At 35.1% G+C, this 16,271-nt stretch overlaps 1 protein-coding gene across 13 annotated transcripts in view; it reads right to left on the bottom strand.

The window, feature by feature from the left end:
• KATNIP (katanin interacting protein) overlaps positions 1 to 16,271 on the bottom strand; it is a 221,019-nt gene that overhangs the window by 87,841 nt on the left and 116,907 nt on the right. For all 13 annotated transcript variants that reach the window (XM_056805495.1, XM_016424209.2, XM_056805498.1 and 10 more), the window contains 5 exons: positions 15,104 to 15,276; positions 14,363 to 14,440; positions 10,613 to 10,725; positions 8,440 to 8,536; positions 3,405 to 3,620 (listed from right to left, as the gene is read on the bottom strand). In XM_056805495.1, coding sequence (XP_056661473.1) covers positions 3,405 to 3,620; positions 8,440 to 8,536; positions 10,613 to 10,725; positions 14,363 to 14,440; positions 15,104 to 15,276 — 677 coding nt within the window. The remainder of the gene's footprint in view (positions 1 to 3,404; positions 3,621 to 8,439; positions 8,537 to 10,612; positions 10,726 to 14,362; positions 14,441 to 15,103; positions 15,277 to 16,271) is intronic.

Genomic DNA, 16,271 nt, shown 5'->3' with positions numbered 1-16,271 from the left:
GGGAAATTAGGACCTTCATCTTTTGGTTCTTCCTCTTATGCTCCCTATACCTGCTCAGTCTTTAAGGTCTTGTGTGGAAGATTGGAACTGTGGGACTCTGGATAGCTGTTTAATGATGGAAGCATAGTCAAGATCAATTAATTCAACAATGAACATTTATTTAGCACCTTCCTATATGCCTTCTTTAGGTGAAAGGGAATCAGGTGATGGAAAAAGTGGAGACACTGTAGTCTAAACCATCCTTCCCATATATGTGTATCTCTCTCTCTCTCTCTCTCTCTATATATATATATATATACATATACATATACATATATATATATATATTTCTATATCACATGTGAAATTTCCACCAAAATGCATTATATATACCTGTAGGTAACAATGTCACATGTAATGGGAAATAAATACCTTTCTGAACTCCAGCTGGATTCTATCTATACTTATCTTTTATTTATATTATTTAATTATTTTTAAAAACTTTAAAGAAAAGCAATTTAATTAAATTGCTATACTAAACATCAGCTTCTAAGGGTTGGGTAAAAACAGAACTCTGTATTCTTTACTTTATAGAAGCAAGGAAGAGAACAGAGAAACCATTTGAAATGGCCCATGTGACTAGAGTCTATAGGTGGAGAGAATTGGGAGAAAGAGAGAAAGAGAGGAAGGAAGGAAGGAAGGAAGGAAGGAAGGAAGGAAGGAAGGAAGGAAGGAAGGAAGGAAGGAAGGAAGGAAGGAAGGAAGGAAGGAAGGAAGGAAGGAAGGAAGGAAGGAAGGAAGGAAGGAAGGAAGGAAGGAAGGAAGGAAGGAAGGAAGGAAGAAAGAAAGAAAGAAAGAAAGAAAGAAAGAAAGAAAGAAAGGAAGGAAGGAAGGAAGGAAGGAAGGAAGGAAGGAAGGAAGGAAGGAAGGAAGGAAGGAAGGAAGGAAAGGAAGGAAAGAAGGGAGGGAGGAAGAAAGAAAGGAAGAAAGAAAGAAAGAAAGAAAGAAAAAGAAAGGAAGAAAGGAAGGAAAGAAGGAAAAAAGAAAGAGGATGAAAGGAAGGAAGGAAGGAAAGAAAGAACAAAAGAAAGGAAGGAAGAAAGGAAGAAAGGAAGAAAGGAAGGAAAAAAGAAAGAGGATGAAAGGAAGGAAGAAAGAAGGAAAGAAAGAAAGAACAAGAGAAAGAAAATAAGGAAGGAAAGCAGGAAGGAAGGAAGGAAGAAAGAAAGGAAGAAAGAGAAAGGAAGAAAGGAAGGAAAGAAGAAAAGAAAGAGGATGAAAGGAAAGAAGAAAGAAGAATGAAAGAAAGAAAGAAAGAAAGAAAAAGAAAGAAAGAAAGAGAAAAGAGGAAAGAAGGAAAGAAAGATGAAAGGAAAGAAGAAAGAAGGAAAGAAAGAAGAAGGAAAGAAAAAAGAAAGAAAAAGGAAGGAAGGAAGGAAAGAAAGAAAGAAAGAAAGAAAGAAAGAAAGAAAGAAAGAAAGACATAAAAAAGAAAGAGGATGAAAGGAAGGAAGAAAGAAAGAAAGAAAGAAAGAAAGAAAGAAAGAAAGAAAGAAAGAAAGAAAGAAAAAGGAAGAAAGGAAGGAAAGAAAGAAAGAAAGAAAGAGGATGAAAGGAAGGTAGAAAGAAGAAAAAAAGAAGAATGAAAGAAAGAAGGAAGGAAAGAAAGAAAGAAAGAAAGAAAGAAAGAAAGAAAGAAAGAAAGAAAGAAAGAAAGAAAGAAAGAAAGAAAGAAAGAAAAGAACAAAAGGAAGGAAGGAGGGAAGAAAGAAAGAATTTTAACTGTGATGCACTCCAAAAAATGGTTGCTTTGATGTCTACTTGGCAAAAACATGGGGGGGAGGGGTGTTTCTGTTAGATAAACCCAAAGGCTTCAATTGCTTGATTAATTATTTAGAATTCAACAAAAATTCCTGGGAAAACTGGATAACAAAATCTGACAGAAATTAGATTCAAACCAGCTCCTCTCACCATTTACCAAGATAAGCTCCAAATGAAAACATGACTTAAATATAAAAAGTAACATCATGAACAAATTAGAGAAGCAAAAAATGTCCTGTTGGAATGATGGATAGAAGAAGAGTTTATGACCATGAGGGATAAGATAGGTTCATAGAAATAATATGGAAAATTTGTATTACATAAAACTAAAAAAAAGTTTTTGCACAAATAAAACCTTTTTAACTAAAATTAGAAGGGAAAGTTACCAGGGGGAAAAATCTTTGCATCAAGTTTCTCTGATAAAGATGCCATTTTCAAGCCACATCAAGAAATTATTTCAATTTTTAACACTAAGGACCATTCTTAATAATGGTCAAGGATTTGAACAGTTTTAAAAGGAAGAACTCCAAGATATCAATAGCCATGAGAAAAAATGCTCCAAATTACTGATAATCATAGGAATGCAACCTCATCAGACTGACAAATAAGACATAAAAGGAAAATTGACAAATGTTGAAAGGATTATAAGAAAACTAATGGTGCATAAAGCACCACTAGTGGATCTGTCAATTGGTTCAGCCATTTTAGAAAGTAATGCCCAAGTCACTAAATTGTGTATACCCTCTGACTCAGAGAAACCACTACTAGATCAATACTTCTTCCTCAAAAAAAAAAAGAAAGAAAGAAAAGAGAGAAGAAAAGGACCCATTTTTATAAAAATATTTATAGAAGTTCTTTTAGCAGTGACAAAGAACCAGAAACTAAGACCACAAACTGAGGAATAGCTGAATAAATTATGGCATATGAAAGCAATGGCATACTACTATGTTGTAAGAAATGCTCAAGAGAACAGTTTCAGAGAAATCTGAGAAGACTTATAGAACTGATGCAGGGCAAAGTAAGCAGAACTAGGAAAACAATTTATATAATAATATTGACATTGTAAAGACAAACAACTTTAAAAGACTTAAGAATTCTAAAAATATAATGATCAGCCATGGTTACAGAATACCAAAGATAAATGTGCTTTTCACTTCCTGACAGAGATGATGGACTTAAGATGTTAAAGAATTAGACATACCTTTTTTGGACATGGTCAATACAAGATATTATTTTGCTTTAATATCCATATTTTTTTTCTTTTTTCAATGAGGTAACTAGGATGGGAAGAAACTTAATGCTTATTAAATTAAAAAAAATTACATTAAAAAGGGTAAAGGCAGACTCTTATGCTTAATTGACTCTGAGATTAGAAATCCTCAAAAGCTCTAAAGTCCAAGGGCTCATAAGTATGATGCACAATCACAAAGATCAGCAATCTACGGTATGAGAAATTTGAGAGAGAATGTTTGGATGTCATGTCTTGCCTTTCCTACAGTAATTTTGTGGGGAATTAAGGACTAATTAACTTTAAGATCCTTAGAGTAAAAGTGTCAAATGCATTAAGGGTGTAAAAGTAAAAAGTAAAATAAGTATAAACTTACAGCCAGATTTCTATTAACGAGGCAGCTCAGGTCCCCAGGCTTGTCAGTATTTCGGATATCCACATCATGAGGTGACACAAACACCTTTTCATTGTTAAGGTCAAAGAATTCAACTTCTGTCAGACCCACACAGACCTCATTTCCCCAATTGGACAGTATTTCCATGGTCACATAAATGGCATCTTTGATCTCTTCTACTTTGGTTCTCAATGTATCCTTTAAAAAAAAAAAGACAACTAATAAAAATACAACATGTATGTTAGACTCCATAGGGACATGTGTTTCTTTTTTCACTGGGTACAAAACAATACTTCACTACTTGTCATAATTTCTGTCAATCAAATATAAAAAAAAATTATTCCATTTATTTTACTGCCTTTCTCTCTCTCTCATCTGTTTCAATTTCTCTCTCTCACACACACATTCTCTCATTCTCCGCATCCTATTCTCTCTCTAACACACACTCTCTTATGTGTGTCCTCTATTTTTCTCACTCTGATATAGGAATTGCATGCTTCATATCATTAACTACTTCAATTAAAAGACAATAGGAGGTGAAACAGTATTACAGGGTTGATTACTTTGATAATGGACAATATTCTCAATGATATTCATAAGTCATTTAAAGCTTGAGGGAATCAATGTTGCTGGGTTTTGAGTTCTAATGATTCCATGTTTAATAAAAAACAACAATAAATCTAATTGGCTTTAGAGTCAGATTACTGGTATTTGGTCTGAGTGCCATGAATAACTAGCCAAGTGATCATGAACAGGTCATTTAATTTCTATGGGCCTCTATCCTCTCATTTGTCAAATAAAGTTGGACTAATTGATCTCCAGTGTCCCTCTTACTTCTAAATTCTATAATGACAAATGTTAGGCCTCAATGAGACCATGTGATCACACTAAAACCTTGAACATTCTATTCACCTGTTTTTGTCAGCAGAGTGCCTGTTATCCACTGATAGTCTACCTAGGTTCATCCCCTATATTCCACTCCCTCTTATTTTCTCAATCCCTTTAGCAATATGATGACCACCGATAGGTCCAGAGTACCAAGGATGAAGTATGCTGGGCTCAAGATGAAGAATTAGACAAAATATTTTTGGACATGGCCAATGTAAGATTTGTTCTGCCTTAATATCCATATATTGTTTTCTCTTTTTTTTTAATGCAGAGAATTTCAGAGGGGAAGAAAATGGCACTGAAGACTGCTGACCATGGATGAGCACTCCTTTTCCCAACCACTGTCACTCACTCTCTCATTCTTTTCTATTTCAACCCTACCCATTCAAGTCCCACTCCAGATTTGTCTGCTCTGTTGTGCCCTCTTAGACATTCACACTACAATTAATAAACTTCCCTTCATTTTAGAAGTCTTCTCATGCTCCTTCCATCTTCTGGCACTCACTGGGATCTGGTTTGCTCTGTATGGATAGTTTTCACCTTTTCTCAAAATACCTTCCATCCTAAACTCATTGGTGCCAGAATGGGAACAGGAATGTTCTTTGTAGCCCACTGACATCTCCATACTCTCCTTAAATCCTTCTCCCTCAGCAGTCTTTTGTCTTTTAAAGTTAACACTACCAAAATTCAAATCCTGGTGGCTATAATCTGCTGACCTCTAGGATATTCTCTCTTTTCTCAATTAATTCCTGGCTCAGCCTTCATTTAGCAGGAGGCCTTTCCTCTTCCCCTCAGCTTCCCAACCAAAGATGTCTTTTGCCTGCCTTTCATGTGTTCTGAATATACCATGTTATTTTTTTTTTGGGCGCCTTTTTTCTTTTTTTTTTATCTTTTTTTTTTAAATATATTTTATTTGATCATTTCCAAGCATTATTCGTTAAAGACATAGATCATTTTCTTTTCCTCCCCCCCCCACCCCCCATAGCCGACGCGTAAGTCCACTGGGCATTAGATGTTTTCTTGATTTGAACCCATTGCTTTGTTGATAGTATTTGCATTAGAGTGTTCATTTAGAGTCTATCCTCTGTCATGTCCCCTCAACCTCTGTATTCAGGCAGTTGCTTTTTCTCGGTGTTTCCACTCCCATAGTTTATCCTTTGCTTATGAATGGTGTTTTTTTCTCCTGGATCCCTGTAAGTTGTTCAGGGACATTACACCGCCACTAATGGAGAAGTCCATTACGTTCGATTATACCACAGTGTATTAGTCTCTGTGTACAATGTTCTCCTGGTTCTGCTCCTCTTGCTCTGCATCACTTCCTGGAGGTTGTTCCAGTCTCCATGGAACTTCTCCACTTTATTATTCCTTTTAGCACAATAGTACTCCATCACCAACATATACCACAGTTTGTTCAGCCATTCCCCAATTGATGGGCATCCCCTCATTTTCCAGTTTTGGGCCACCACAAAGAGCGCAGCTATGAATATTTTTGTACAAGTCTTTGTGTCCATTATCTCTTTGGGGTACAGACCCAGCAGTGCTATGGCTGGGTCAAAGTATACCATGTTATTTACATGAAATAATGAGAAAGCATTTTCTTTCACTCATTTGACCCATTTAGAATGTAAACTCTTTGATGGTAAGGATTTTCACTTTTATCTTCCTATGCTTAGTACTTAACAGTATCTGGTATTTGTTAAGTGCTTAATAAATAATAATAGCTAACATTTACATAGAATTTACTAATCACTTTACAATTATTCCCTCATTTGATCCTCAAAACAACTCTTGGGTAAAACCTGTAAAATTTTATTTCATTACTATCCTCATTTTACAGATGAGAAGACTAAGGAAAACAGAGGTTAAGTGACTTGCCTAGAGTCACATGATTAATAAGTGTCTGAGAATGAATTTGAATTCAAGTCTTCCTAACTTCAGGTTCAGCACTATAATTATTGTACTGTATGGATAGAATTTGCTCCCCAGGACTCTCTTAACCAGCATCCCATTTGTGGATTTAAGCCACATGCAGATGTAGGAAGGATAAAGTTTTGGTGTGACCCCACCTCTCTCTCTCTCTCTCTTTTCCCTTTTCCTGAACATGGCTGCTGTAGGTGGTTGAGAGACAGCAAGAGATTTTACACATGTGGTCTTACTTTAGTTAGAATATTAGTTTTGAACTTCTATTTCTTTTTTAAAAATTTCTTCTATGTCAGGTGATTATTAATAAACTTTATAAAAATAATACTTGGAGTCGTTGATATTAATTTAAATTTTACAGTACCATCTAGCTGCCCCAACCCAATGCCCGCTAGATAGACTGATTTTGTTTTAGGTAATGAGCCAGATAATATTGAAGCAGGGTTTTTGAAAACAAGTTTTTATTATGTAAAAGTTTAGTTAGAAAGTGTTAATGACCTTATAGGGAAGCAAAAAAAAACATAGGTTATGCCTATAGTTGTTTGCAAATGTCCATGAATGTCATAAACATATGATAAAATCACTAAATGGCCTTCAAATACCCCTTCTGTGGCCTGGAATATGGCACCTGTCTCCATAGATCAATCACTCATGAAAGAGAGGATTTCCCATGTGCCCTCTGTAAATGAGATCTGGCAATCTGTAATGGTTTTCTAAGCAGGGAGCTGAGGAAATGAACAACTGTTCATTATTTATTTTTTTAGTTACTAGCCTCCTTAGTGTGGGTCTATAAAGTCCTAGGATATTAGTGTATAGGTGAAGAAACTAAGACACTCCTCTGCCATCCCCAGGAAATATGACTTACACAAGGTCATACAATTAGTCAGTGCTTGAGCTGGGACTAGAACCAATTATCCAAGTGATACTTTTCCTCTACGATGCTGCCTGTTGTTTGGACCAGCTACTGTTTCCATTTCCCATCAACAAGGGATGGTGGGATCTTCCATAATGTTGACGATTTAGGATTTGTTTTTATTTAGTCACCAGGCAAACAACATAATTTATTCCTCTACTGAGTGACTTATACAGTCCTGGCCAGATAAACTTAGTACTTCTCTTTGCCAGGATTTCTCTGGTTGCAATATGAGGCAAGCAACACTGACCTGCTTCGTGAGAGGGTCTGGAGGGAAACAAGATCTGCTCATGCCCTGTTTTACCAGGGCCAGATGACAGGCTGAAGAGGTGCTAAAAAGCAGGGTTGTGAGTTGGCAGTTTGAAAGATGCCAGATGGAAGCAGAATGCCTTGCAGACTGGCTATTCTGGATCACACCCAATATAATATTCAATTGGTAAAGTCCTTCCATTTAGTTTCTAAATGTAGAAACTGAAAGGTCTATTAACCAGGAAAACATCATTGTTTGTCAAAATGGCAACTCTGCTATTGTTTCTACCACTTATATTCCTTTACCAGGATTCTTTTAGTGACTAAAAGGAGATCTTTGGGTTCATGGAAGAAATGTTACCCATTAGGATAGTCATTGCTGTGCCATAAAGGTTTAAAAAAATGTTTTGCCTGGATTAAAAAAAAAAAAGGATCTTCCTATCTGACCTTTGGGGTATAACTGAATATTGTATAATCCAGGAAAGTTTTTAACAAGTGATCACTGGTACAAAATATGGTTGAGGAGACTTGTGCCAAGTAAGAAGTTGTAAGGCACAGAGTTAGACAGACCTCCTGAGGTCTAATCCACACTCCTCCTTATCAGCTCTGAATATCTTTGCTTCTTAATTACATACCAGAAAAATGCTTGTTGCTACTACTATTATATTATAGTTAACACTTACAGAGGACCCTTATATGGCTGCAAAAGCTTTATATGTATTATCTCACTTGATAATCTCCTTCAGTCTCTGAGGTAGATCATGAAAGTATTATTATCTCCATTTTACAGAGAGTAAAATTGAGCCCTGAGAGATCTGTTTCTTCATATATAATATATTCAGGGGTTTGGACTAGATAACTGCCAAGGATTCTTCTGTTCCAAATACTATGATATGATACATGATCTGACTAATGTCATCAAGATGATAAGTGGTAGAATGGAACTCAAATCCTGATATCTCTTACCATTATACAACACTGTCTCTACAAACCAGAGTTTCAGAGAGGGTTCTTACTAAACATTTATCAAAGAGCATGTTTTCTCACCTCAAGATCCAATACAGGGTCCTCAGGTCCTATATGACTGAGATGGGCAGGATCATTTTCAATAGCCTGAAGGACTTTCAGAAGTTTCTTTTGTTGCCTAAAATAGGAATGCACTTTAAAGAAACATGAAATAGTCAACTGATATACAAATAGGACACGGCTACCAGTGGCCTTTATCTTTGTGTAGGTTGGAAAGAAATATAACACATAAGAAACTAGAGTAGAATATTGGGGGTTTTTTCCCCCTAAGGCAATCTGAAGAAAATATGTGTGGATAATTCCTGATTGCTATATGCACCAATCAAACCAACCCAAGGAACCATGCACCTCACTATAAAATATACAGCAGATGCTGATTATTGAAGAAGAATTTAGTAAATGGAATTCCTGCTCAGAGGTCCAGGGAGCTTTCAGATAGCCTGTGTAGGCATGCCCCACATACTGCCATCTTAAGTGATGATATTTTAGATTAGCATTGCTGATACATCATACTTGTGACCAAATGGGAAGTTCTCTGCATATCATGGACAAAATAAATTTTATAACAGTAACTCCCATTCTTGTGCACTCTGAAGCTTACAAAGTTGAGTTTTCCTCAGGACAGCCTTATGAGATGGATTACAGTATCTTGAATTTAGAGCTAAAAGAGATTCAGCTCATCTAGTCCAATTCTTCATTTTATAGAGAAGGAAAATGCGGCCTTTGTTTGACCAGGGTTACCCAGATAGGAAGTAGTAAAACCTAGATTTAAATCCAAATCTACTGTTTTCAAATGCAGAGCTCTTTTTTACTCTACCATTATTCCTACTTTTTAAATGAGAAAACCTCAGAGGCTCAGAGAAATGAGGTAATTTTCCCTTCTATAACATGTAGTAATTAAATTCCTGAGATAGGATTTGAAAACAGGTTGTTTGATTTTAAGAGTATTGACCTCTCTGGTTTAGGCTATCTCTGGAACAAATAGCCCCTGAAACATAATATTGCTTAAAAAGTTTTTGAGCAACTATATGGATGTCACGTGAGGAAGGCCCTGCTATTATACTAATGAGTCCATTTAGTGAGAAATACTGGTTGTGATGAAATTAGAATCATAGAATTTCAGAGCTAGAAGGTTATCTTTAGAAGGCCTTGGAGGCCACACTATCCACTCAATACATGAATCTCTTCAATAAAATTTCATACCTGGCAGGCAAACTCCCTACATGTTAAGATAGCAAACTACCATGCAGGCTACAAGAATTGAATTCTCAGGTACTTATCTCTATAGGATCATTCATTGCAAACATAGCTGTGAGTCTTAATCACTGGAAAGAGAACCCCAACATTTTTTGTTTTCAAAGATAATAATGACACTATAGTATAAGGTAACGCAAAGTGCTTTACACTGAATGAATATCTCATTTGGTCTTTATAAAAATCTTATGACATAAGTGTTACAAGAATTATTTTTCCCATTTTACAAAAGAGGATACAATGATAGGGAAAAGTTAAATGAATTCTCAAGGAAATTGCAGTTAGGAAGAATCTGAGGCAAGATTTAAACCAAGATCTCTTTGACCCTAGCTTGGAGATAATTAATCTGCGTTTTGTGACCTTTTTTAAAAAATATTTTGAAAACTGTATGTTGATTTCCAGTGGGATCTTAGGTACTTTAGTTTATATTATGCATTTTAAAACATTATTTTGAAAAGGGGACCATGGGTTTCAACAGTATGCTGAAAGAGTTCCTGACACAAACAAAGGTGAAGGCTCTACCCCAGATGTAGCATACTACCATTGCCTCTTTCAGGAAGAGTAAGGACAGTTGTGCAGGTATAATGATAGAAAGAGGAATTTTGGCTTCATGTAAGTTCACCATTGATGAAATGGTTCCAAGTGGCAATTATCCTGAACCCTTCATCCTATTTATATTCAGCAAATAAGTAACTGCCTCTTTTGTGGTTGCAAAGGTATGTAGAGCTCTGCATTTCTGTCCATATTAAGGTATGAACAGACAAGGACAAGGGTATTTTCCTGAAAGGAATTGTTAAGTTTTGTTTACTCAAGAGGAAAGGAGAAGATTGTAGAAGTTAAAATGACTCTAGGATACACTAGAAATGAAAGCAAAAATGTTAAATCAAGGAACCTGATGATTCCTTCCCTCAGTTTAAAAAAAATCAACATTAATAAGTACCTGCTTCCCAGAAGACCAATTCTCTCTATTGCTTCCGTGACTGCGTTTGCACCTCCTGCGGTTTCAGAAAGCTCAGATACAACATTGGTTGTGGAAAGGTCATGTGGAGGCACCTGAGATTGGAGAAGTTCATTAATGGAATACAGAAAATAGGCTTCTGAATTTCAAAAAGATTAGTGCCTGCTTTTAAAGGCACATAAATGGAAAATCATATATTTGTCAGGAGGAAACAGGAATAAGAAACATTTCAAGTGTATATTAGATCAGTAAAATATTCAGACTATATATATATATATATATATATATCTTTTATTTCTTATGGTTACTGGGTCACATTAATTTAATTACTGCAATTATGTTCAAGGAACATTTACTAAGTGCTTACTATGTGATGTGCACTATTGCCACTGGAACTATAGACAAAAACAAAACAGCCTCTGCCCTCAGGGGGTTTACACTCAGTTGCCATCAACCATTTGGAAAGGGAATTCCAATCACATGATAAGGAACCTAGGATTGGGGTATGAAAGGGACCAGAAGCATCATTTAACCCAATCAATTCATTTTACAGAGGAGTGAATACTTCATAAATTATAATATCATAAAATCATAAAATATTACTATTTTTATTAATATCTTTTTGTTTTTAATCACTTTCCCCCAATATTTATTCCCTTTTTGTGCCTAGAGAACTATCTTAAAGATGCAGGAATTACATTACATTTGTATTTAGCCATTCTCCAACCAATGGGCACACATGTTGTGATTATTATCACTACTACCACCAAGGAATTACAGTCTGGAAAAACTTGAATGTCTTTGTTTAAAAACTGCATGTGTGTGTGTGTGTAGAGATATACAAATCTATATACACACACATATATACATATTGTTAGAAGCATTCTAAAACCTGTTAATTTGCACTGTACTGGTATTTCCTTTAGCATATTTTTTAAATGGACTCAAATCCATTGCCTTTGTTTTGGATCATTAAAGAAGATCCAAATGACTGCTGCTTAGTGTAAAATTCCTTTATTCATTTAATGATGAAATACACATCTATTAGCCTCTTAAAGCAGCCAGAAACTAAAAGGCATGAAATGTCACTGTTTAATCAAAATCTACTTATTACTACTAATTTTGTCTCTTGAACTCAAGGAAGGGGAGTCAAGGACCTTTGGATATTGAATCCTGGCTCCCAAGAGACAGCTCCTAACTTCATAGAAAATTTCTAAAGAGTAGAATTAAAAAAATTTTTTTTCATAAGCAATGAAAGTCATTGATTTGATCATATAGAAACAATATCCTTTAAAAAATTTAGAGTAGAAATCTGTTATGTTCATTCATTCAACAAATATTTGTTAAACATCTATGTACAATATAATATGCTAGTAGCTTTGGGACAAATAAGGATAAATAAGGCATGATCTTGTCTTCAATAAGTTTAGTCCAAGGAAAATAATGTACAGAGATGGCACACAAGAGAAATATCAAGTGGTGGTTTACTGAAAATATAAATTATTATCTTCCTTAAATTTTAGATTATTTCCATATCTCATTTAATATTGAATGTAGTTTTGTACTTATATCCCTATTTGACTTTAGGGGGCTAATTTGAGAAAAAAATATGTGACTATTTAGCATCCCTTAAAGGAACTGTGCTATGTCCATATGTGTTTCAGTCATTACTTTTTCATCAAGAACACTTATTATGTTTCCTGGCTCCTCCCTTTTGGTATTACATTTTTAATAAGCTACTCATACAAAGTATTGATATCTTTTCTCTTAAAAAAGCTAATGAACTTAGGAGTGGAATCATTTGAGTTGGATAAGTGCTATCTGGCACAAAGTTTAACTCAGGTAGTGTGTGTACCCATGTTATGCTGATATCCTTAAAAGAAAATGTTCCTGGAAGGGAAAAAGGAAAGATGAGATGACAAGGTATAGAATTATTAGAATGTGGTAGGTTGAAAGAACTTGTACATTGATCCTAAGGGACAAAATGCAGATGTTTTAAGGGAGGAAGTAACTATATATTACTTGTTCTACATAGGTATGATTAGTACAGGGAGTATTCTATGGTAGGCAATAAACAGATACATATCAATTCTTTGACAAAGTGGACAGAGTAAAACAGAAAGAAACAATTTTTAACTCACAATGACATAGAATTATCAAATATAAAATAATATTTGGATTCTATGAAACCAAGAATCCTTTAAAGAAAACCATGCATCTAGAATAAGAAAATAAATGGATTAAGGTAAAATTTGTATTAAGTATCTCAAATTAAAGTTTGACATCCAAAATTTATAAGGATTTAATGCAAATTTCCAAGATTTATGAACTATTCCTCAAAAGATAAGTGCTCAAAGCATATGAACAAATAGTTTTCAAAAGAGCAAGAATTACCAATAAGCACCTAAAAACAAGTTCAAAATCACTAATCAGAGAAATGCGAATTAAAATAATTCAGAAGTACCATTTTGCACACATCAAATTAGAAAAGACAGGAAAATTCAATGTTGGAGGGGTTGTGGGAAGACAGACATGCTTATTCACTGCTGACAAAGCTGTGAAATGGTCCAACTGTTCTGGAAAACAATTTGGAATTATGCAACAAAAATGCTAAATTATTCAAACACTTTGACTCAGAAATCCCACCATTGGAATCATACTTCAATTCAGTTAATGATATCAAGAAAAGGCCCATATGTCCAAATATACTCATAGTTAAAGTATTATTTGTGAGAACAAAAAACTGGGGAGAAGTATGCCCAATAACTGGGAAATAGCTGAACAAATTATAATATTAATATAATGAAATAATACTGTATTGTAGATGACTAATCTGAAGAAGTCAGAGAAACAGAAGAAAATCGGTATCAAATGATGAAGAATGAAGAACTAAAATAATAACATGCACAATGACCATAATGATATAAATAAAATAACAAAATAATCAAAGGCAATAGACAATGTTGGTACCAAAGTGAAAATGGGTAGTCTTCCTTTCTGAAAACACCTGGAAAACTGCAAAAATAGAAAGTGACTTGTACTAACAGTCATAACCATGCTAGGTGGTTTTGCTCAGTTGTGTCTGAGGAATATACCTATGGTGAGATGGATAGGATTTGGGTGTTTATTGGGAAGAGTTTCCTTTTTATTAAAACAAAATTGTATAATAAAAAAGAAAGTGGACAAGATAACAAGAGCTTCAAGGTTGATTCAATATTCCAGGTACTCAAAAGTTCAGAGGTGTAGGGTAGTTTCAGGAAAAGACCTAATCCTAAGTCATCTGCTTCAAGTTGTTACTGTCTTTGTTATTGTTGTAAGAGTTAGGCAGTGGTGATAGGCAATTAGTGATTTCTTCCCTGGTTTCCTATGCAATAGGTATTTCCCAGGGTATAATGGAAATTCTAGAAATAAATAGGATACTGACCGAACTCTCTATTAGTTTCTGTTTCACTGATAATAGCTTATATTTATAAAGTAATAGTTGTTAACAACATGCTTTACAAACATTATCTGAATTGATCTTCACAACCTTAGGAAGCAGGCAGTACAAGCATCACCCCCATTTTACAAATGAAGCTTCTGAGACTCAAGAGAAGCTGATTATTTTGTTAAAGATCATGATGCTAACAAGCGATGGAGCTGGACTTATTTAGGCCTTAAGTCAAGTCCACTATGTGATAACACTGTCTTTTTATTTATTTACTATATTTGAAGAGATAAATTTTCACTTACATCAAGGGCAGAAAAAGGGACTTCTTCCACTTTCTTCAGAAGATTAGCCCAAGGTTTCACTGGTATATCCTCCTCTTCCTATTACAAGGTAAAAAAAAAAAATAGTTCCAAGTAAACACTGCCAGTTACTGATTTTGCAATTGGTCAAGAAGAGTAACTCCTATTCTCCTTATTAAAAATGACAATAGCAAGAATTGAAGAGGTGTTTAAATCATAGTTAAGCTTTTCCCCAGGTGAAGTAGCATGTTGTAGCAGAAAGAACATTCAGCTAAGAATCCAGAAATCAGGTTCAAGTTCTCTACCAAGTACTAGTTGTATAATTTGAAGCAAATTTCCTACACATTAGTTTCCTCACCTATGAAATGGGACTAATAATGCCTCCCCTGCCTATATTCAGAGTTGTCATAAGCATCAACTGAAATAACACAAAGTGATGTGGAAACTGTAAAGTGTTTTGCAAATACCAGTTATTATTATTAAATCAGAAGAAAGCAAGAGCTTTGACAAGAAAGAGGTAACTGCCCCAAAAATTTGAGAATCTGTATAAATGGCATTCTTTAGAACCTAAACCCATGAGTTGGGATGCTATCTTGTATTCTATTTTAGGTGCTATAAGGAGAATTACAACTTACTGCTTTGTTTTGCAAAACAGTAGACCTGTGCGGAACAATGGAATATAAACTTATTTTCTCTTCTGTGGTTTCTAAATGCTTCTGAAACTAATTCAGTTATCTAATATACCTTCTGTTGGCTAGCTAGAGTATCTAGCTTTCTGCTAAGAATTTCCTTTTGTAAGGTTTCATTTTCAACTTGTATAGCTCTGAGAACAGCTGAGGCATCTTCTTCTGGGTCTTCATCCTTACATGTGTTCTTTCGTGTAGCAGACAGTGGTCTCTCTTTTCGGCTTCCTGGTCCTGGCAATAGAAAGTGAGAAGACATTCTTTTAGACCACACTGACAGAGAGAAGTATAAATACTATTAAGTTTGCCTAAATTTTTTCTATAGCCATCTCAGATATCAAGAAATTATTTTACTGAAACTGAATTTGAAATATGAAATTAGATCATATCAACTTAACATTTGTTGTCACGGGTTGATTCATGTAATCGCTGAATTTTGAATTGAAAGGAACCTTAAAGGCCATCTAGTATAACCCACTCATTTTGTAGATGAGGAAACTGAGATCTAGTTGGGTCAGGTGCTTTGTCAAGACACATTGCCTATGAAGTAGCCAAGGCAGGACTAGGACCCATGCCTCCTGCCTTCAAGTTTGATGTTCCTTCCATTACATAATGGTTTTTCCTGCTGATATTATGGACATGTATAAATATTCCTCCACTAAAGTACTAGTCTGCATCGCTGAGGTCCTGAAGTTACTCTGGGTTCTTAAATACTATGCTAGTGTGGTGTAAGGCTCAAGCTGGTCCTGCCACAAGTGGGATGGTTTTGAGTACAGAGAAGGTCTAAAACTGCATATGTCTATTCAGGATTAGCCTACCAAGTTTGGGACTGCTCATCAGTAGAAAGTTGGTCCCTGGGTGATTAATGGTTTTTGGCCCCAGACTGACTACTGCTATGTGTGGGAGGTTTCAGTCTATTTTGGAAGAGGGAATATTCAAATCAATGAAGTCATAGATTTGTGAAGCACTGAAGTATGAAGCATAAAACAACTTTAATATGTTTAGATATACAACTTGACTCCATTATGGACCAATATAAAAATTGTTCATAAAATAGCATGCTCTGATTTCTGTCTGCTTGGATAAGTCATTACAACAACCAAAGGGGGAAAAACCTGTTATGGGATTTGAATTTCTCTTTCTGCTCTCAGACTTTTACTGAGATCCAAAATGTGGAGGTTAACAACAGTAGCAGCAAAGTATTCTCAGTGGGGGAGGAATACTGGCAT

This window comes from Monodelphis domestica, chromosome 7 (assembly GCF_027887165.1).
Source record: "Monodelphis domestica isolate mMonDom1 chromosome 7, mMonDom1.pri, whole genome shotgun sequence".
Lineage (NCBI taxonomy): Eukaryota > Metazoa > Chordata > Mammalia > Didelphimorphia > Didelphidae > Monodelphis > Monodelphis domestica.
The sequence above is the reverse complement of the archived record's forward strand: the minus strand, read 5'-3'. Positions and strand labels throughout refer to the sequence as shown.